This window comes from Anneissia japonica, unplaced genomic scaffold, assembly GCF_011630105.1.
Source record: "Anneissia japonica isolate Jap-2015-1 unplaced genomic scaffold, ASM1163010v1 scaffold287920_len488460_cov166, whole genome shotgun sequence".
Taxonomy (NCBI): Eukaryota; Metazoa; Echinodermata; class Crinoidea; order Comatulida; family Comatulidae; genus Anneissia; species Anneissia japonica.
In genome coordinates, this window is record NW_022745460.1 from 63481 (window position 1) to 85827 (window position 22347).

The 22347-nt window shown below is 35.4% G+C and overlaps 1 protein-coding gene across 3 annotated transcripts; it reads right to left on the minus strand.

Moving 5' to 3' along the window:
- Positions 1 to 755: 755 nt before the first annotated feature.
- On the minus strand, positions 756 to 21270 carry LOC117119960 (low-density lipoprotein receptor-related protein 4-like). Of its 3 annotated transcripts, XM_033264947.1 has the most exons (18): positions 21132 to 21270; positions 15346 to 15639; positions 14820 to 14939; positions 14139 to 14255; positions 13579 to 13704; positions 12759 to 12887; positions 12115 to 12264; positions 10450 to 10575; positions 9623 to 9734; positions 9386 to 9519; positions 8829 to 8954; positions 7608 to 7911; positions 6978 to 7214; positions 5868 to 6126; positions 5458 to 5602; positions 4486 to 4668; positions 3427 to 3603; positions 756 to 2447 (listed from the first exon to the last, which is right to left on the minus strand). In XM_033264947.1, exons 1-18 carry the CDS (start codon positions 21193 to 21195, stop codon positions 2416 to 2418), a joined length of 2835 nt encoding a protein of 944 aa, XP_033120838.1. In that variant the 5' UTR covers positions 21196 to 21270; the 3' UTR covers positions 756 to 2415. The 3 variants fall into 3 exon arrangements, with proteins under 3 accessions (XP_033120838.1, XP_033120839.1, XP_033120840.1); XM_033264948.1 differs by lacking the exon at positions 14820 to 14939; XM_033264949.1 differs by lacking the exons at positions 14820 to 14939; positions 15346 to 15639 and having other exon boundaries at positions 21132 to 21264.
- Positions 21271 to 22347: the final 1077 nt, after the last annotated feature.

A 22347-nucleotide genomic window follows, 5' to 3' on the forward strand; every position in this document is an offset into this window, starting at 1 on the left:
GCCCTTTCATAATTCCTGGATACACCACTGTTGCTGAAGACAATAGTTAAGCCAAATATATTTTAATTCGTTTTGTTGTCTATATGAATGTCTAATAGGTTATTACTTTAAAACAACGCTAAAAACACGCAGTGTCAATGCCAACACAGACACATGTAGAATATTAATTTGTATCATTATTTCGTTTTCTCAAGAAGAATTTTCCCCTGCATCCGCCCTACTATAGGCCTGTTATAAAGGGCCTATTCACCACTAGCACCGTCTATTGGATGATGAGACGTTTAAGCCGTTGATCCCTTGTCCACTATGGCCCATGTGCACTTTAAACAACGCAGTACACTCTTTGGAAAAGAGTAGGGAATAATTGTCTTCCGGTTCACTGCTCAATCACCATCAGAAGGACCCAACTGGAAATAAACCTTCTTCAGACGTTTATGGGTTATCCATGGTGTTTATACCGAATAAATCCATCCATCCATTTGTGTATTTCAAGAGGCCATTTTGCTTTATTTATATATAAATTTAGAGCTGCATGACTTTCATTGGAGTTTGAATAAAAAGTGTATAAATATTATTAAGATACTTCCGAGCTTATGATGATGAACAAAATGGACAAGGAAGACGAGAGACAGGTTCGAGATCCTGAGTTACTTCATACAATAATAACTAGTTTAGGAAGTAGGGAAAATAATATTAATTTTCAATATTTTAACTCTTCAAATACGACAAAATTTAAACTACTGTAGATGAAAATATATCAAACCAAGCGCTTTTATTCTGCTAATACTGTGAGTGGTATAATGTAAAGTTTAACTGACGTATAACAAACTTCAAATAATGACATGTAAAAATAAATATCTTATGTAATTTTATAAAGTGGTTTTATATAAGTTTGTATTCATTGTACGCATTTATGTAAGACTACCGGTATATAAGTTTGCAATTTTTATGAATGCCTATAGATATTTTATGTACTTTTCGTCTCCGTCCATCCCCTGAGAGCAACTCGATAAATGAGTGGTATTACTCTTACGGTGTCAGTGTTTTCATGCAATATATCCTAATTGCTTAACAAATAAAATACAACAGCTGGTTGCAAAAATGCATACAGTTTAATAAAGTCTAGAAAAAAAAAATACAATAGACGGCTGACGTTAAATACGATTTTAGAAATAATATATGCGCATGACGTCATGGATGGTAAACACGAGATTCAAAGGAAAGTTACATAGTATTAATACCTATAGGAAAACAGATAGTTTGATTCACACACAATACATTTTTTTAAATATTTAGCCATACGTATACGAGGAGCACAATGACACAACACTCGTTTCATTGCAATATTTTCGTATTGGCTTTCTTTACTTGTGTTAAATCTTATCTGAATAAATTATCCTCTGAACAACAAATAAAGGTATTCTTCGGACAGGTATCATTCTAAATTAGGTTCCATTGCAAATTTAAGTTTTATGGTTAATTTAGCTTTTGGTTGTCCCAAGAAATTATGTATTATGACTTGTAGGAAAATGTGTGGTGTATGTGATGTCCGGAACCACAGCAACGCATCTAGTTTCTAAGCGTAACATGGACAATATGCAGCGTAATTTTCTCATTATGCAGTGAACTTTGTTATTGCCTTGCAGGGTGGATCCGCATTCTTCTGAACTCATCCCACCCACACACACCCCAACTAAGTCATAATACACAGTTTTCATGGGAAAATCACAAATATGAGTTCGTTCGGAACCTATATTTGCAATGGAACCTAAATTGGTGTGACACTGGATCTGCGTGTTATATCGAAGTTTCTCGCCTCCTGCGTGAATGATACCTTTTGGCAGTGGGGGTGTAAATGGATTTTGTCAATAAATCTTTATTACTTATTACAAAACAATACTTACCAACGAGTTAATTGTAAAGCAGGTAGGCCTATATCATTAAACAAAACGGTTGTTTCACGAATTTATAACTAAACTTTGATAGAAGCGGGTAGCCCTCCATCCGTCGACATGATAGAGGGCGGCATAACGAAATATTGTATTTAATGAACAAGCTCAACTAAATAATATATAGATTAACAAAAAGCAAAAGCAAAAACAAAACAAAAAAAAAAAAAAAGAAAAACAAAAAAAAAACAAATAAAATAACAAACAAAATACAAAAAAAGGAAAAAAACCAAAAAAAAAAATACAAAAAACAAAAACCGTAATGTAAAATATCACCGGTACCGTATCTCTTATCGGTTATAAGGATATTCACTGACTAATCTTACTCCTGGAAAATATGTTAAAGTTAAAGGAAAAAACAAAACAGCGATTATCTGAGGTCATTATTGACTACCAGGCCCATTTAGTGTCGACACCTTTTCGCCGCCTTCGTTTAAGATGACTCAGTGACATTGGTTTATAAAATTTACTTCGAACCTTTACGTTCAGTAAATGGATCTGTGAAGTAAAAATAACCAAACATTAAATTACGTATCGTGCACTCAGTGGGTGTGTTTGGCGCAGCAGTTGAGATTCGCGTCTTAAACTAACACTCACTGCGTCGTACGAATCGAACCACGCTCCCTTTAAGCGTTTAATAACGACGCGACTCCGTCTGCTGATTGTCGGTTGCAGTCTGAATGGATCTTCATTGAAAACAATCTTTTGTCCGCGCATCGTGGCGTTGCGTTTTCCTATAAAATCACGTCGTCTGACGACCGTCGGGGGCAGCGTGTTCCCGGCTTGAGGTTCGAACCATCTACGCTACCTGTGAATTACCCAAGTGTCCTTGGACTTGTCACTTTACCTACGGTTTTTGCCCTCCCAAAGCGTTAAAGTGAGGGGCACGTTCGCCTAATGGGTCTGGTGGTGGAACAAGTCTTCTTCGATAAGGACTTTAAACTATAGGCCCAGTGTACACAATTTGCTCATGTGGACCTAAAAGAACCCAGTACATCTTCCGAGACAAAAAAGAGGGTTACCCCAGTGTATTGGTCCATACAGCCCCTGCTGTGGACAGACGAGAGTAGCTGGGTACCGATTTACCGGGTAGCTCAGACACGAAATGACCTTAGGGGAAAGGTAAAAAAGAGGGGGCCTTTATAAATCTACAACTGTTATTACTATAATTATTATTATTATCAAAAGAAGTCATACTTATAACGATCAAAAGGTATACATGGCCCGATGCCATCACTAATTTTTGTTCCCCATTAAACCCATTTAATAACATTAAAATTAACAATATTAGACAATATAGAAACTTAGCTTATACTCAAATAATAGTTTATAGAACAGTCTTAAAAGAACTCAAAATTCTAATTGGATGTTAATTGTGCGCGTGGATTAGATTGAAACAATAACCACCAATCAGAACCAGGAATTCGTTCAAATAATAATAATAATAATAATTGAAAGAAACTAACTAGTTACGTACTTTGTGCTTGGCATGTGTGTGTGGTTACGCTGACGTCAATATACAACGAATCGGAAGAGTACTCCGGTACGCAATCTATTGATTCGTCGTCAACGTAGCACCTCATATTAAATTGCTGGTCATGGCGATCGATCAGATCCTTCGTCAGACCCTTGATGCTAATAAGCTTGGTAGAGTCTGTGCAAAGGAGAAAAAAAAATTATCTGATCATCATTGGTGGCTCCAGACATTTTCCGACAGGAGAGCCCGATATGTCCGACAATGGGGTCTGAACTAAGGGGCAGACTAGAGCCTCGGTGAGGGTCTTGGAATAAAATTAATCCTGGTAGAGTTCATAGGGAGAGTTTTTATGGCTTAGAATGGGCCAAAATTTACTTTTTTAGACCACAATGATAAGGATTGGCAACCAAAATAACATTATTTGTATAGGCAAATTAATATTTTTGGTATGACGACCTGGTCGTGGAGTCGGACGATGGGATCCAGAGGCTTATCCGACGTAGTAAAAATTCCTCTGCTAGCGCCTCCACTGCTAATCATCAATATGATTACAACTTGATACAACTTTGAGTCGAAACAGCGCCACTTCCGAGCGAAGCAATCCTTTTTCGCGGCTTCCTTCTCTCGCTGATGGCGCTGTACCGATGAAAGATACATGTAGGGTGAAAAAAGTATGGATATTGTGTGACGTTGTTACTGGCGACGCGGACCTGTTAGGAATACTCATGAGATAACAATTGGGACTATGCGTTTGCTTATGGTGTGTAGTTGATTCGGTATTCCAATATTAAAGTAACATAACCAAAAGTTTTAAATTACGTGTATGCTCTACAAGTTCCTATAAAACTACAATGTTATAATTTATATTTCGCAAGGGCGGTAATTTTTACCGTAATAGGCTCATGTTTCCAGTATAAAATATATATGCAAATTAGTAGCGTTATAAAAAGAAACATAGCCATTGTTCGACGGGCGCCTTATTTGCATCTATATTTTTGTCGATCACAAAGTACTAGAAGGAAGAACACCTTCATGTTTCTGAATATTAAAATGTTGTACCTGCATTCTCGGCCATGTCAGAGGTAGCTGACATACTAGTACACGTCTTGCCATCGTCGTTCAATGAGTAGTCGACCGGACAGGCGCATTTGTATAACGGGAGTGTGGGGTCCGATGTACGAGTTGTGGGCAAACAGAGGTGACTACATCCACCGTTCAACACGCCGCAAACATTGCTAGAACCTTCGGAATAATGATAGAAAAAAATTATGTAAATAACCAATCACAGATTACTGAGAATATTCGTTGTGGTCATGATCATCGCCATCGTCACCATATTCATCATCATGAACACTAACATCATCATAGAAATGCTTGACCATGGAACTCTGGTACACGGTGTTGAATTTGAGTACCATGGTTCATTCCTTCTCATTTAATTTCTTTTAATTTCTTTATTTCTTTTCTTCTCGCTTTTCCATCCATCTTTTCTTGAAGGCGCGGCGGGAGGTGGGGGGGGGGGGCTATTTTCCAGTTGCACCTATTGGATCCTCCTTGATCTCGATGATTCAGTGACAGGGTTACCGACAAATCCGAATGTGGGAAAATGACCGATATGGCGCTACACTGTTCCGTTATTTTTTCTGCGGGTTATGAGGGTCTCAATGATTATATTAACTTTACTTAAAACAATACAAGCATCACTATAACCATTACCATTTGTTTTAAGTAAAAATTTCACTGGATTCCTAACCAATAACAGAAGTGATACATTGCATAAAAATGGAATTGTATATTATTTTAGATGATAATAAGTATGTTATTTATTTACAATTTTTTAATTTTGTATTTACTATTTTTAACTATGCACCGTTTTTTAAAAAATTATTATTATTCTGAATGTAATGTTGTTGTTTTTTCGTGTTTCATTGTGCTGATATTTATATATAACTTAAAATTGTGTATACAAAATTGTAATAAAGAAAAAAAAAGAATGAAAGGAAAAAGAAAGAAAAAATTACGTCTACTTACTGTTGCGGAACATACGAGACCGATCGGCAACAACGAGTCCCATAGGCGACCCAAGACCACTATGGATGACTTGGAAATTTCCTCCAGTATGTTTATCAACGGAGAGGACGCCCTCTTTATCCCAGTCTGTCCAATAGAGTGTGTCCTACAGTGCACACAATTTATTTGAATAATATTTGCAGGCTTTAGTGTATTTTTTATTCGTTCTTAATTCATAGAGCTTCATATAAGTCAATCGAGAGGAATTAAAAAATACTGAAAAGTTATAAAAAAAAATAATATCATTTTTATATTCATAAATCAAAACAAATCAGAGTATACATTAATAATGCAAAGACAAAAAAAAAAAAGAAAAAAAGAAAGACAAAATGACCAAAAAAGGAACAATGAGGAAAAATAAATCTACTAACATCGAACACTGCTAAGCCGAATGGATGAGGCAAGTATTCTTCACCCTCCAAGATAACACGGATGTTTTCTCCCTCTAGGCCTGAACAAGAAATGCGACCAAGTTTGGCGTCGGCCCAGTAGATCTTCCTCGCATCGTAGTCAATTGTCAAACCATTTGGCCAGTGTATGTTTTCGGTGATTATGGTGTGACGCCCACTACCGTCCATTCCACTCTTTGAGATACTAGGTATGAAGCCCCAGTCAGTCCAGTACATATTTCTGAAAGTTCAAAGTTTACATTGAATCATGTTCAGTTTCGAAGAATAAACTGTGAAATGATTTTTTTTTTTACAATGGTCCTCATAATGTTTATATCGTTACCATTATAACTGTATTGAATTAATATAATACAAAACTCTAAACGAATAGGTTTGTACAAATCATTGTCATCATCATCTGCATCATTATTGTAATCATCTTCACCATATCAACATTATCTTCATCATTATCGTTGTCATCATCCCCACCCTAACCATCACCTTCATCACCATATCAGGGACTGCATGCTTTACTCGCTATCACAATATAGTCAGAAATATAATTATAAAACTTAGTGTTATAATAACAATATTTATTGTTATCATTATCGTTGTCGTCATATTACAGTTACCACCATGATCGTCATTATCATAACAGTGATTGACATCGTCATTATCATATATCTTTTCTTGCCATGCTCAACCACACTTTGCTGGAGCCATCACACTTTGGTGTAGATTGGGATGGATTCCAGTAGATGTTAAAATTATGTATGACGTCACCATACAAGCCACGCCTCGACCTTGGCTGAAGTGGTTGTATTTAGCAATTTCCGTTTAAATTCCGCGATTCAAATTCAACAGCATTAAATGTTTCTCGACATAACCAAACGTTGGTGGCGCTCTCCGAAAACACTAGGAAATAACCAATAAATTACAGTCTTGTGGCAAGTCTAACTTTGGTGGAGCGTTGATCAACGTCTACTTTGTCTTGTCAATCTCCGTAAGACAAGTCTGATAAAAGCGGAATCTTGTGTAAATCGGTTTTGTTTATACCGTAATAGCTATTGAGATAATAAGTGTTCAACTCACCCATCTGATGGATCCAAAACGATGGATCTTGGCTCGTCAAGGTCACTGAACAAGATCTTGCGGAGGCTTCCATCCATGCTGGCTACCTCCAGTGTGTTGGTGCCGGTGTCAGTCCAATAGAAGTGGTGATGGATCCAGTCGATAGCAATGCCATCTGGTGTCATAATTCCATCGTTAAGTACCGTCACGCTTGATCGACCTTTCTTCTGGAAGTCTTCATCAGATGTCAATTGCACACTGTTAAATTAAATCAAACCAAATTAAATCAAACCAGATCAAATCAAAATCAAATCAAATCAAATACTTTATTTAAAAGAAACACAGTATAATACCATTTTAGTACCATTGGAATTGAATGTGCAACCAAATCTTACTTCAGATTTTAAAACGATACACTATGACACAAATAGCAGAAGGGGTTGTAGTGCCAATTGGCTGCACAACCCGCCCTGAGAAAAGTAGAGCAACAGGGATAGGATTTATCAAATAAGCAGGTCTTTTTTATCGTTTGCCATTGGTTGATGTACAATAGGTCCAAGTATACTGTATAATTCCACTATAGTTATACATTGGAAGAGTTGATATCCCATGCTAAACGTTTGCTGTAGAGGGCGTGCTGTGAGCACCGACCTTATGATTTTCTCAACTGCCACATCTGTGTAATATAGCACGTGCTGATACAGGTCAACTTCGACGGAAATTGCACCAGTTGTGCCACCAACCAATGTCGTAACAGTCTTTGTGGCCGTGTCAAGCTTCATTATAGATCGTCGGTTTGCGACAATTAACACCGGCTGCCGTGGACTGTCGTGAACACACGTCCGTCCGTCCTCTGTTATGTGGTAGTCGTTTGGACAGACACACTTGTACGTGGACTGAAGGTTCATGCATGCGTACATACATGGAAACGGAGTTTTCAAACACTCGTCGATATCTGAGTAAAAAATAACGTACACGTACATATATTCAATTATTGCTTTCTGTAAAATTTTCTAGTAAAATTAGTTTCAATTGCAATTATAACAGAATCGGCTTATACCGAGACAAAGTACTTACCCCGGAACAAGTTAGTGGCCTCACACAAAAAACCCTCAAGTTGAACCCAAAGCCCTTCCAATTCTTTGTTTTTAACTCTCACATGCTTTACAATTTAGCCGTCACAGTAGTTCTATTTTTAGTTTATATAACATTAGAAGAGATCCAATGTAAAAACCCTCTTTATTTAGCAATTTAGCCGTCAAGCGAGACTTTTTTATACCTTGTTTAGCGAACCCGCCGAATGCAAATATTGATGATTTCAAATAAAAGTAAAATTTTATTTTTGGCCAATTAGCGCACACGCCGCCACGAAAAATAGAAATTTCAGAAAAAAATTACAGTTTTTCTTTATTACGCCACGCTGCCTTGAAATCTCGAAAGATAGGATATGTATATTTCTTCCTAATTATATAAATTTGAAGCATTTAACCATCCCATTTTACATTCACCAATGAAATTTTATTTTCATTTTCTCCTCCCTCTGGGTATTTTTGGCAAAACTATTTGCTAAATAAGAAAACAAGATTTTATTTTTATTTTTATTCCGCCCTCCTCTGATGATCTTATCGCAAAAAAAAGTATTAAAAAAGTCTCGCCTCAAATAGTTGTATTAGTTTAAATAACATTATAAGAGATACAATGTAATAACCCTTTCGTACTTTTAACTACGTATGCGCATATCAAAGGTCAATAAACTTAATATTGTACGCTAAAATGTTTATAACTGCATATAGACTTACAACCACTGACTATCGCAACAGCCAATGAATTATTACACCATGAAATATAAATAAAATCTCAATTTTCTTTTACCATTGCATGTTTGCGTTTCTTCGTCAAAACTGTAACCAGGGAAACAAGTGCAGCGATGGCTAGTTGCCGAGACAACCTCACACTGCTGGTCGCACCCACCGTTACTCATAGTGCAAGGATGCGGGTCTGTAAAAAAAAAAATAGAAACAAAAAACGCATTGCTTTTCAGACTACCACTTTGTATCCGATGGTAAGTATGGCCGGACAAGAATTGAAAACGTATTTTTACCACTGAGGGTGATTCCCTCCATTCATGTGTCCAAAATGCAACACTCAGATCAAAATTCTTGGGCGCTCTGTGGGCTTAGCTAGTAACACCCACCAATGTTTACCCCTAAACTCTGTGTTGTTGATTTACACGTGGCTTAATAAAGTTTAATATGAATAAATTTTATATGATTAATGTTAGCACTCCATTCATTAATAATCATGGGCCTCATGATAATGATAGTAATAACTATGATGAATGTAATAATAATGACAGTGTCTACGACGACATAAAATGCGGCGGTGGTCACGACGACAATGATAATATTATATAATCTGAAATTTCTTACCACAATCAGACTCATCTGAGCCGTCAGCACAGTCATCCGTTCCGTCACATCGCCAACCTCTGGCGATACACGTTCCACTTGTGCATCGGAAATGGGTTTCTGCATCACAAGTTAAATCCTTTATCGAGTCACACCTACACGTTAATAATAATAGCAATACCAAATTATTGTAATAATGTATTCGATAATTATGACTATAAAATACATTTACGATGATTGTCTTACTTACAAACTTACATTTGATTGTTCTCATCACTCCCATCACTGCAGTCCGACTCCTTGTCACATACCCACATGTGCGGAATACAGGAACCACTGGATTCGCACCTAAACTCTTTCTCTGTGCAAGCTATAACATGGAGAATTTAAGGGTTACATGCTCATTTTTAGTTGAAACAAAAATATTGCCACTAGGATTGAATTTGCAACTCGTTTTTACAAAATATGCTTAATAGTGATAACAAAAACAAGGACGTTAAGAATACTAATAACAGTAATAAAAGCAACAACAATGATAATAAAATAATAATGGAAATAACAATGACAAAAACAACGGCAGCAATAACATGAACAAAACAAAAGCGATAACAATAACAGTAAGAAAAAGAACAAGAACAATACCACCAACACTACCAACAACTCACTACCAACAACTCACTACCAACAACAATGCAAACAATATCAAAAACAACTACAGCTGCCGGTGGTACAACAGTACCACCAACAGCAACACCACCACCACCACCACTACTACCACCACCATAAAAAACAACACCAACAAGACTACCACCACCAACAACAACACCATCAACAACACCAACAACAAAACCACCACACCAACAGCAGCATCAATAACAAGACCAACAACAACACCACCACCAACAAGAAAATCAACAACAAGAAGACCAACAACAACAGCAACAACACACCACCACCAGCACACACCGAAAAACAGCACAAACACCAACAACACCACCACCAGACGTACCACCACCAACAACAACAACAACAACAATAACAATAACACTATTATTTAATAAATGAATACACAGAGTTTTACTTACAGCATCCTTCTTCATCCTTTCCGTTGGAACAGTCACGCACTTGGTTGCAAGTCAATTGCTTTGGTATGCATTCACCAATGGTACATTTAAACTGATTAACACCACATGTAATTGGTTGATTAGGAGCTAAAGTAACACAAATTGCGACTTATATTAGGTTTAAAGAACCATAATAAAAAAAAAAGTATGTTACGTACTACAATGCCGTAGTCAGTAATTTCCAACAGTGTGGGACAATATCGCGGTGGACCTACTTTACGTGTGAATTCAAATAATGTGGACCCATTTTCTTAAAAGTTTACCCATTTTACGCAAAAAAATATAAAAAATGTGGACCAATTGTCTTAAAAGTTTACTAATTCTATAAAAATACAAGAATCCTGGACACTTTTTTCAAAAAGCGGACTCATTTTTGCATAAAACTGCATAATTTAGACCCATTTTAAACAAATGTGGACCCATTCTTTGTAGACCCAGTCTAGAGAAAATTGTGTGGGACTGCCCCAAACTGTACCAATAGCTGGCTACGGCATTGGTTACCTAATAATCATCATAGTCCGATGGTCAGTCTTTTGAGTCATAATTTGTGATCTCATCCCGAGTATAAAAGAATACCTGGTGAAATCGTCTGACAGTAAATGTGTTGGTGTGAAGCACAGTGCGATTGGAAACTCGAGAGTAGAAAAGATTGTACACTGTGATATTACATGGACTTTACATTTTGTATCTGTATCTTAACGTACAAACGCCAACATACTGGTTGTCGCGTACGGTGGTTTGGTCGATGTGTAGCAACTAAATAATATAATGAGCTTTGTTGTTAATTTATTTATCTTGATGGAATCCAAGGCGGCTTTAAATGACTTTATGTTGTTTGATATTCAAAATTTAGGGATTAAGATTTAGATGCTCGGAGCGATACAATTTTGGTGTTAACACACTCGACACTGGTTGTATAAACATATTTTTACAACCCCCCCACCATAAAAAAAGGAGGTCCTCCCCGGGAAAATTTTGATTCCTAGATTGCGAGAAATGAGCTTTCTCGAATTCTGAGGTGTCCTTTAATTACTTGTAAATTCTTCAAAATTTAAGGTTCAAGGAAAACGGTGAGTTAGACTTTCTCACTCTTATTACAGTTAATAGGCCTATTTATGTGTGTATACGTACATAAAGAAATTGAGTAGTTGTATACGTATTCTTTTTCAACGAATAAATAAACCCCAAAAAGGAAGGAGGGTCGAGGGTCCTCCCCCAGAAAACAATTGATTCCTAGATGGCAGAAATTAGCTTTTCCCACTTGTAATTTTCCCATTGTAACAAAAAAAAAAAAAACAAAAACAAAAACAAAAAAAAACAAAAAAACACGCGGGTTCTGAAAAGTAGGTCGAATTTTTAAAATTTGTTTTTTCCAGGGGTTGGGTGGTTGTAAGGAACCCTGACCCATGTCCCCAGATCCATCAACAATTTAATTATAAGAAAATATCGATGTCAATCAATACAAGTGAAAACGAAAAACCAACAAAATAACCTCATTGGAAATTGAACCTGTCACTTTTTACAAATACCTCAATCTTTACTATATGATGTGGATGATGAGCTTTATTAAATTAGAGCATATTAGACCTTCTAAACTGAAATACTAATAACGTATATGTAACTTACTGCAGCGTGTTTCGTCTGTGCCATCAACACAATCCCGTAAATTGTTGCATCTAGCAGCTAATGGTATGCACTGCTTGACATTCGAACACATGAACTCATTGTAGCCGCAAGAGGAAGGACTTGGTGTTGCATTGTTTTCTTCTCTGTCACCTGATTGGAAATAAAATTGATTTTCCCCCCTCTCATTTTGAGCAGACAACTGTCATTGTCGTTGTTACCGTCGTCTTCCTCGTCTAATCAACATCATTATCATCAGCAGCAACCGCATCATTTATCATCATAATCATCATAATCATCATCATCATCATCATCATCATCATCATCATCATCATCATCATCATTTTGACTAAAACCACCATCTGTATATGCATTATCAACATCACTATCATCACAGATATACTATGGCTATCAATTTGTAAAATTATAATATCTAATATTTTTATCATAATGTTAATATTTTTTTTTGAAATGTTAATTACAAATTGTTTAAATAAAATTTACTTTGGAATGAAAAAAAAAACTATGATTCAAATGCATTTTATATAATATATATTTAATAATGTTATACAACATTTATGTTTCACTTCAGATAGCCAATTTTATAATTAATAGTTATGTGATTTAGGTAATCAATTTGTTCTCACAGTCAGTTTCATCTCCGCCTCCATGACAGTCGACCTCTCCATCACAGAACCATTCGTTTGGAATGCATCGGAACTTGTTGGGGTCTTCGGTACTGCAGTGTTGGTTCCCAACTGGACACTCTAAATAACCTGAAATATATGCATTCCGACTTAATATTTGATTAAAGGTAAGCCGACGCCCTATATGGAATAAAATGAAGGTGTCTACCCTTCCTAGTACTCAATACTTCAAACAGACTCTCACTGCTTACAATTTGGCACGATGGCAAGTATCAATTTACGATTTTTGATGACGAGGGGCAACTCCATAAACATTGCTTCCATTTAAAGTTGGGAGCATAAATAGTCATTGAAATTTAACATTATGGATTAGGCCTACATGCAATAAAGGTTATTATCAGTTTTCAAACTATATTAAACAGAAAACACATGCAAAATTATACTAAAATTCCACTTTTTGAATTTTATAAATCCGGTATCTAGTACGAAGACATCCGGTTTCCAGGCAAGAGGCAGGTGATGAACGCAGCCTACTAACAATTAAAAAAAATCAAATCTCTGTGAATAACAATATCATGTTTGATGAATACCTGCGAGATGTCCCTGTCATACGACATTATCATGACAATATGGGTAAATTATACACACTTGTCACATAAATCTTGAAATTGTGGACACAATCTTAAAAGTGTAGAACGGATAAAAAAAAAAAAAAAAAAAAAAAACAACCTGCAACACGATCAGAAAACGTGACCCTAGGATTGTAAGGCAAAACTAATAACCAAAACGCTACAGCCCCAGTCAAGTAAGTAGTACTTACGGCAGAATTCTTCAGATTCATCAGAACTATCGTGGCAGTCGGAGTCTCCGTCACAGAACCATCTCAGAGGAATACATTGTGAGCTGTTGTGGCACATGCGATGGTTAGCATCACAAGTCACCGTAGCTAAACAAACAACAAAAATCTTTTAAGTTCTTGGTTTAATCAAGCATCTGCTCATTTTCCACATATAAAAAAAGTGATATGTAAAATGTATGTTTAATTGTGACATTTGTGGAATAAATAAGAATTGAAATTGAATATAGGAATGATAGTGTTTACCACCTTTATTGTAGTTTGTATATAAAGCACCACACAAGAATAAACTTTACTTACATAAGTTAATTAAGAATAAGTACCGGTAATGATTAAAATTATTTTAGCGGAGTTAATGAAGTAGGAACTGATGATGGCAGGAATCGCAACAGCAACTTTGTATTACTGTTGCGATGCTTTTTCGCAGAGCCAAACCTAACGATAATAATTACAGCACAATCGACCTATATTTGCAAGTGAAATACGTAACACTGTATAGCTTTATCATTCGATGTTTAACTTACGACACTTTTCTTCGTCTGAATTGTCTTTGCAGTCGTTCTGCCCATCACATCGCCAGACGGCCGGTATGCACCTTTTATTGGCACATACAAATTCATTTTCCTGGCACCGAGACGTCTCTGCGAATAAACAAAAACAGAATCTTGCAGACTGTTATCCGTTGAGATAGGCCTATATGCATTTTTCTTACACAGCAAAAACCACCCCTAATGGATATTGTAGATTTGATATGTTGAGAACCTGACTACACTACATTGACAACCCCTTATCGGAGTTTACATGAAGACCGTGTTAGACCGTTTTGTAGAGAGACGTTTCTGATGGAATACTGATGGAATTGGTCAATCGAGGGGTGTCAAACAAGTTCGAGAATGGGTTTAATCATGATGCTGCCTGGGGGTAGATGAGGTGGGCGTCTAGCGAAGAGATATTTTGGCTTAGGACACTATTAGTACCTTTAATCACAGCAAATTAGTGTCTGACGACTTTAAAGTTGCACGTTTTGAACACCGAAAACTGCGCGACAATACGGAAATTTAGTATTCTTTAGGGTAGTGTAAGTGAAAGAGGGTGTGGTAGACATATGATTATTTTGGCATCCTGTGGGCATCAGAGACCTGGCCTGGAACAATTATCTTAGACGGCTGTAACCATAATTACAGCCGCTGTAACTTAGGCTTTACCTTGCCCACAGTTCTTTTCATCTGAAGAGTCTGTACAATCTGGCACTCCATCACAGATTACATCCTGAGAAACGCATTTCCCGCTTTTGATGCATCGGAATCCTTTAGTACACTCCTTCTCTACAGTATATAAAATTGATTTGTAATTTGTTACGAAAACCCACACACCCACACACACACACTTAATTTCACTCCTATGCATTTTTATCAATAACAAAACCAACGAATTAAGAATTATATTCTTCTGTTATTCTGCCAACATACTAATAAACTAATCTTTTGACGCTTGTTTCATCTACCGACAGAGGACGCTGTAGGCCAAAATTAGGCTAAAGCAAAATGTTATGGACAGCTAATAAGTAAACATTGGGTGAAGCCGTGTTAGTATTGTTAAGATAACAGTAAAACTTTATTGACTAACTTAAATGATTTATTACACAAACATTTGGCAGCCTCAGTTTATGTTGACTTCACATTAAACTGGTGTACTTGTTTAAATGTGAGCCGACGAAAATAGGCTACTCACCAGGGCGAAAGTAAGATTGCACAGAAAAAGATGCTCCTGTTTCCCGTACGTAGCAAGTGTATTCTCCCGCATCCTCTGGTTGTGCTTGACGTATAATCAGTGAAAATTCCCAATGGTCCCCATTTTCTTTAACCGACGAGATGTAATACTTGAGACCAGACGTCAGTGGTTTTCCATGGTCTTTAGTCCAATAAAGTGTGGGGGCTGGGCCTGACTTTTGGACTGTACATGTAAGGCGATGATCTTGGTTTGTAGCGGCAAACAGCTCGGACGGATTGACCGTTACAGTTGAATCTAAAATTATAAATGGTCGTATTGAGCATAGCCTGTCAACGAAAAGTTCCTTATTATTAGTTCTATATAAAAGACTGATGTAATGACGCTTGACAAAGGCAGCCCGTTGGTTTTATCAGAGATTTAATCCAGCCAGGTCAACCGTCATAAACCCGGCCACACACATTATCGTACAGGACTGTCAGCAGACAAACCACGCTCTCTGTGAGCGCTTGACGAAGCGACCCTTTCTGTTGATTTTTTTTTTTATGGCAGACTAAGCGTTGCGCGCGCTTCTCTGTGACCGACTGCTGAATTGTCGGTGGCCAGTCTGATCGGATTGTCATTAAAAAGTAACCGTTGCGCTCACTTCGTGACGTTGTGTTCTCCGTAGAATCACGTCGCCTGGCGCCCACTTGATTGAGTGTATGGCTTGGAAAAGGTGTTTTTTATATCCCTTGAAAGTTCTGACAAACAATATTTGTAGAAAAAAACCCAAAGAAAGTAAACTACTGTAGACCTACACTAATTTATATGGTTACTGCGACCTCAATAGTCCAAAAGGGACTCGTAATCATGATTTATTCCAAGGTAACATGGAAAAGTGTTGATGCAAATGCTAAAATAAAAAATGATCTTCTTAACAGAGACGTACACGTATTTATTCCTTATTTTAATACTGTAATGGTAATCAATTTAAGGATATGTGTTAGTCTACAAATGAGAGAATAACAACATCTTTACTAAAGTTTATTTCTTTAGGGTAAACCGAACATTGACCAACATTAAAGTACGTTCACATATTAGGCGTATGAACATGAATAATTGCTTTATAAAAGGGAGAGAGAATTATCATTTCAATGAAAATGATAACAATGGAAAAAAGTAATTTGCCTAATCAGGATGTTAAGATGGGATGCATTAACATTGCTTATTTAATTTTGTATTTAAACTTACATATTAGTTATTGTTTTACAGAAATGTTCAAATGTTTAAAGAAAGACTTAATTGGATTTCGATAAATTGCTTCTAATTCTAGAGATAGCACTTCAGTATTTGGGGCAAATTTAGAACTGTCCTACAATCGATACTAATGTTAATCTACGGCATCAATCAACTGAAATAGTACCTCCACTAGTTTCACAAACTCCCTCTTAAATATATATAAACTGTCAAAAAAGAAGACAATGTTTATATCTAATGATAACAACTGCAGGGTTTGTGTCAGAGAAATTTGCGGCCGGATAACTACAGATCACCGATGAGAAGAGCAAGCTGCCGCTGTTAGATGCTTTCCATGATATTTCTATTGACTTTACGTGAGAAGACGAAGTAGATGATGCATCACCTTTATCATTTGGAAGGACTGTCGCACCTTGAAGTTGAATATCATTTGGCATCCTTGCCCCAGGTTATACTATTTCTATTTTTAACTATTATGGGAGACTTTCGTTGTATAACGAGGTGCTGTCAATCAGACTATTGGACACATTTACACGGTTCACATTTCAACAGAGCATATGGTTAGAATAATGATATATGGTTTAAACAATGTAAACCAAATTTTAAATTAAATGTTTAAAAGTTATTTCCCATGTCGTGTTGTTTTAGCAATAAAATGGCTTTCAGACCATGTTATATAAGTCATATAACATAATATATTTATACATTTACATGTAAATATATAATTATAATTATTATAGTTATATTATTTAAGAATCTATCTCATACCTGTATTTACATCGCTGTGAAATAAAGTTTTACAGTATCGTATCGTATAATATATTTATATATTTAATATGAAAATATAAGCTTGTAACTATATTAAAGGCTTATAAATAATATATGCCTATATTAAATATAGTATATAGGCCTATATAAATCATAATATGATAGAGATAAAAACTAAACCGTCTTGCGGTAATGGTATATATATATATATTTATATATATATATAGACCTATACATATAGGTATATATATATATATATATATATATATATTTCTATATATATATATCATATATATAACATAAAATTTGGCAGGTTTTGGTGGGGGACTTATACTCTGTTTATGAAAAATTAAAATTCAATTGGCCCTGTCTCTTATACACATCTAGATGTGTATAAGAGACAGCCCCAGAACTTCATCCTCATATTCCCGCTATTCTTTGTCGACAATTATGATCGCCTTGTCACACAACTTATCTCCTACTTGGATGTTTATCTATTACTATTACATGTATTTTAATACTAGAGACAATAAGGAATGTTGCTTAATAAAAAATGATACATGACTTTTGAATCATGACCACACGTTGATCCTTAAATTCTAGGAAAGAACGAAGGGTTCATTAATCCGTAAACCATCCTTTAGTAATCTTGTGTCATGACCTCTTGGCACCGTAATATCAAACTTCCAGAGAGGGTAGGGGATAAAGTCGCTATAGGGTATGAAACGCATTATTCAAAACACGGCTTCATGAATTTCCACTTTATAATAAACTGCGTATCACGATAGCCCGTAAGATATTGAGTTCTGATTGGCTGATATTCACACGACCTCAACTTTAAACTACAGGTTGATGATACGCTACCGTCATTTTTAGAAATCCTTTTAAACCAACATTATATATTTTATTAACCCACGATTTTTAGAAGTTCGTAACTAATAGATTTGCTGCTTGAATTTAAAATAATAATAAATAGGCCTATAATCAGAAAGCTGATTAAAAATTCCAAGTGTATTTGCAACTCAAGCAATCAAGATCAGAAGCAATAATAACATTTCAAAAAATAACAGAAATAATGTTTGACCGTTACAGGAACTGAAAAGCCAAAGGTTGCAGAGAAGGGGCTTACATCTGAAAAGCAAACTGTATGTCGGGTGTGAGGAGAGAAGAAATATTAAGATCAAAATGAATATCAACATTGCAATATGAGAAGTGAGGACAGAAAGAATTTATGGCCAACCAATCGGAAATATGAATCCAAAAAAGTAAACCTCAAAGACCGAATACAGATCAGCTTGTGACGAAAGGAAACTTTAAAGGCGGGCACTCACTACGTCGTACAACGGTCCCACAAACGCCGAACGATGGATCCGAATCGGCTCCCTGAGAGCACTAGACGACGCAACGCCGTTTGGTGATTGTCGGTGACACTCTGAACGGATCGTCATTTAAAACGATCCGTTGTGCGCGCGTCGTCGCTCTGCTTTCTTCATAGAATCACGTCGGCCGACGACCGTCAGCACAGCAATTTCCCGGCTTTAGAAATTTAATAGAAGAGGCTAGGAGAGAAAAGTGGTTACGGCCAAAAAGACAGAGGAGTTTAAGAAAGAAACAGAAAACTGTTTTTTTCCCCTTTTTCTTTTCTTTTCTATTTTTTTTTTTTTTTTTTTTTTTTTTTTTTTTTTGCTTTTTTTTTTTTTTTTTGCGTTGAAATGAAAGAATGAGAAAAAAAAGACATTGCCATTTATCCAGTGGAGAATTAAGAGGATAATCGTGGAATTTGGAAGACATCTGTTTCAATCGGATATTTGTTATTTATCAACTTTAAGTTAGCTGTACCTATTAAGTGGCACTATTGAGAAATAAATTTGAATAAAATTGCATCTCTAACGAATTCAAAGCGAAACACATGTGTCTGGGAAAATAATAACACATGTCAGTATTTATAATAATAAGCGTGTTGAATAAATTAATAATGATAAAATAATAGTTATAATAATAATCAAATCCGTTTTTTTTTTCTCTCTTTTTTGGCAAAATTAGCACATATTGCCATTGAATCATAATTATGATATCACTTATTTCGACTTAGGCTTGAATTATATCAAAGCAATACATGTGAATTCAGTAAGGCAGGATCATCTGATTTTCATAATGAAAATATATAATATGGACATGTACAATACCGTACAATAACTGTAGCACGGTATTTTCCACTCTTTGACAAAAATAAAAACAAACGAATCATTCAATCCGTACTATATATTCTATGAGCGAGCAAACACAAAACGTTATTATTGCATTCGATAACGTTGTGAATGTTGTGGTTTAATGTCACAAAATTACAAAAATGAAACTTTGGATCAACGCTCCACGTTAATGATTCTGAAAAACACTTGATGAATATCAAACTGCAACGGTATTGCTACGTAAAATTGTTAGCTGGGAATATGGAATGTATATATAACATTATTAATTTCCCGTATACATGTTATCGCAAATATCATTCTATAAGTTACAAAATCATAGATAAAAAAAAAACCTTAATTAAAAAAAGTCAATAAGTCAATTTCTGTTTCTTCTTTTTTCCTTTCTATTTTTTTCCAAGAAAGAGGAATAAACAGTTAAATGACGTTTACCTTGAAAGAATAGTAGATGATGAAATGTATAATGAACGATATTATTACTCATGCTTTATCTCTACCAACGGTTACCATATGGTAGGAGGTTAAAATCCATCACCTGTAAAGCTAAGCGTTATCATAATTCATTTGTACAATACTCCATGAGAAGTTTTAATAGCAGCTGGTTAAAAAAAAATACACTTGCTAAAATACACTTAATTACTTACAAAAAAAATGTAGGCCTATACCCTTTAATTAGTATATTTTTGTTTTTCTGCGATGTATTTTTGCACCTAATGGACAAGATAAAGAAATAAATCTAAATCTGAATCTCTGATAAAAAAAAATAAAAAAGAGTCAAATAACATTTAAGACACACACATCAAAACAGTTTGGTTGATTTACAAACGTTCACAGCAAAAGTTTTAAAATTGATTACTATAACAGGCTGCATTTTGATCTAAGTCTCCTCATTCTCCTTACTTAATTCAGGTTTTTCTAATATTGTATTCCCAGATGTTTTTTAATATCAGCAAGAAATGCAATATCACAAATTAAAATAACTTTAAAAAAATGACAATAAACACAGAAAAATCAACGAGAACAGGAATACGAAGATAGTTCTGGCGTAATTTTACTACTTGTAAATGCTATAAACATCATTACAGAAACAAAACTACTGTGGTTCCTTTCAAGCACGTAATATTATTACTAATGAAATAACTTTAAACAATTTCAAAGTAAAATGGATGCGAATGTTTACACCCTCCAGAGCAGGCGTTTTGTGTTAATCGTATAAAAACATTTTTTCCCAAATATTTAGTACGGTATTGTATGTAAAAATACAAGATTGCCTTCCAAACTAATGCTCCCTAGCAATTTTTCCCACATCTGAAAGAATAATCTTGTTCTAATATCACAGAGAATATTAGGCCTATACATTTTCATCATTAGCGAGCATAGAATGCTTTATAAGGTATTCTTAAAAAATCTGTTAATTATGATTTTCTCTAAAATGTTAATTGCAACTGAGGCTTTATGTATTAGGCACTACTCAGCAAACTCTATAACGTAAAAAATGTAGCTGGGTAAGGACATTAACTTATTTAATAATTTAAACAAGTATAAGTAGATCAAACTAAAATTAGTACTACTTACGTGAAGACGGTGCTGCAATTGCAAAAAGCGGTAAAAGAGCAAAGAAAATTAATTTTTCAAACATTTTTAAAGCTCAGAAACAAAGAAATTCAAATCAAAAGATCACACTGTTACCAGCTCAGAAGAAGTTTCTGCCAGGTTTAAACTTTTGTGGTGTTGCTGCGATTTCTAAAACATGTTCAGCAACAGCGGGTATGTGTTAATTAAAGTAATCGGCACATTAACGTCCCCTTCGGGGCTGTTGTAATTTTCTTGTAGAACTCCCTCTGTTTCTGAAACTTTGAATTATTTCGTGTAGGCCATGATCTAATCATCTAAGTAAACTGGTTTGAGTTTGTCAGTAACCAATTCTGACAAGACACATCAATAACTTTGGTACATCGATGACATGTGTTAGATTTATATATGGATGGTTTCATTATTAAATATCATCATCATCATCATCCTAATCATCATCATCATCATAATCATCATCATCATAATCATCATCATCATCATCATCATCATCATCATTGTCATCATCCTCATTATCATTACGAATAAGAGTACGCTTTAAATAAATAGTAATAGACAAATTACGCATAAAAAAAAACTTTTGACTCTACCTTGAATTTTCTAGTAGGTGACTAAGTAAGATACGCAATTATGTTAATAATAATTAGTACAGTTGGAACAATACTTAACATGGATTTGGGAAATCCTAATAATATTAATTTAGGTTTGGAGAAAATCGTTATTTTATGTTTTTCCAGTACTGATGAAAAACTGAACTTGAGTAGGCCAAGCTTTCTAAAAATAGTTGTCGAAACAAACAATCGTTCCCTCAACTCCACTACCACAATTTCTTGCCAAACGTACTTTTGGCAAGCGGTTTGGGAGGACACATCACCATACAAAGATTGAAATTATTTTATATACTATGCGAGATTACTGACATAAATCAACGAAGGGACTACATTTCCATCCGGTCGCCAGTGGAATCAATCTTTTAAAGATGACCATAATTCTGATGATCTATACTTATCCCGTGATAGACCTGGCCTACATATTATGGAAGAGCTTTTTTATATTAAAGCATCAGGTGATCCAGGACTTGGTACAATGATTTACATCGTCTTCGATAAACAAATATCGGCGAAGGGTCTAAAATGTCGGCAGTTATCTGTCCGTTACATTTATGCCTGTTGCAATAAAGTATACGTTTGTTTTGAAGAAT

Bases quoted from the DNA above. Each gene is read 5' to 3' on its own strand.
- LOC117119960 (XM_033264947.1), bottom strand. From the start codon at position 21,195: ATGTTTGAAAAATTAATTTTCTTTGCTCTTTTACCGCTTTTTGCAATT. The intron at 6,127-6,977 runs GTGAGTTGAACA...TTGAACTTTCAG, and splicing joins GTTTTGGATCCATCAGATGG to AAATATGTACTGGACTGACT. The intron at 3,604-4,485 runs GTACAACATTTT...TCCTTTGCACAG, and splicing joins TGACATGGCCGAGAATGCAG to ACTCTACCAAGCTTATTAGC.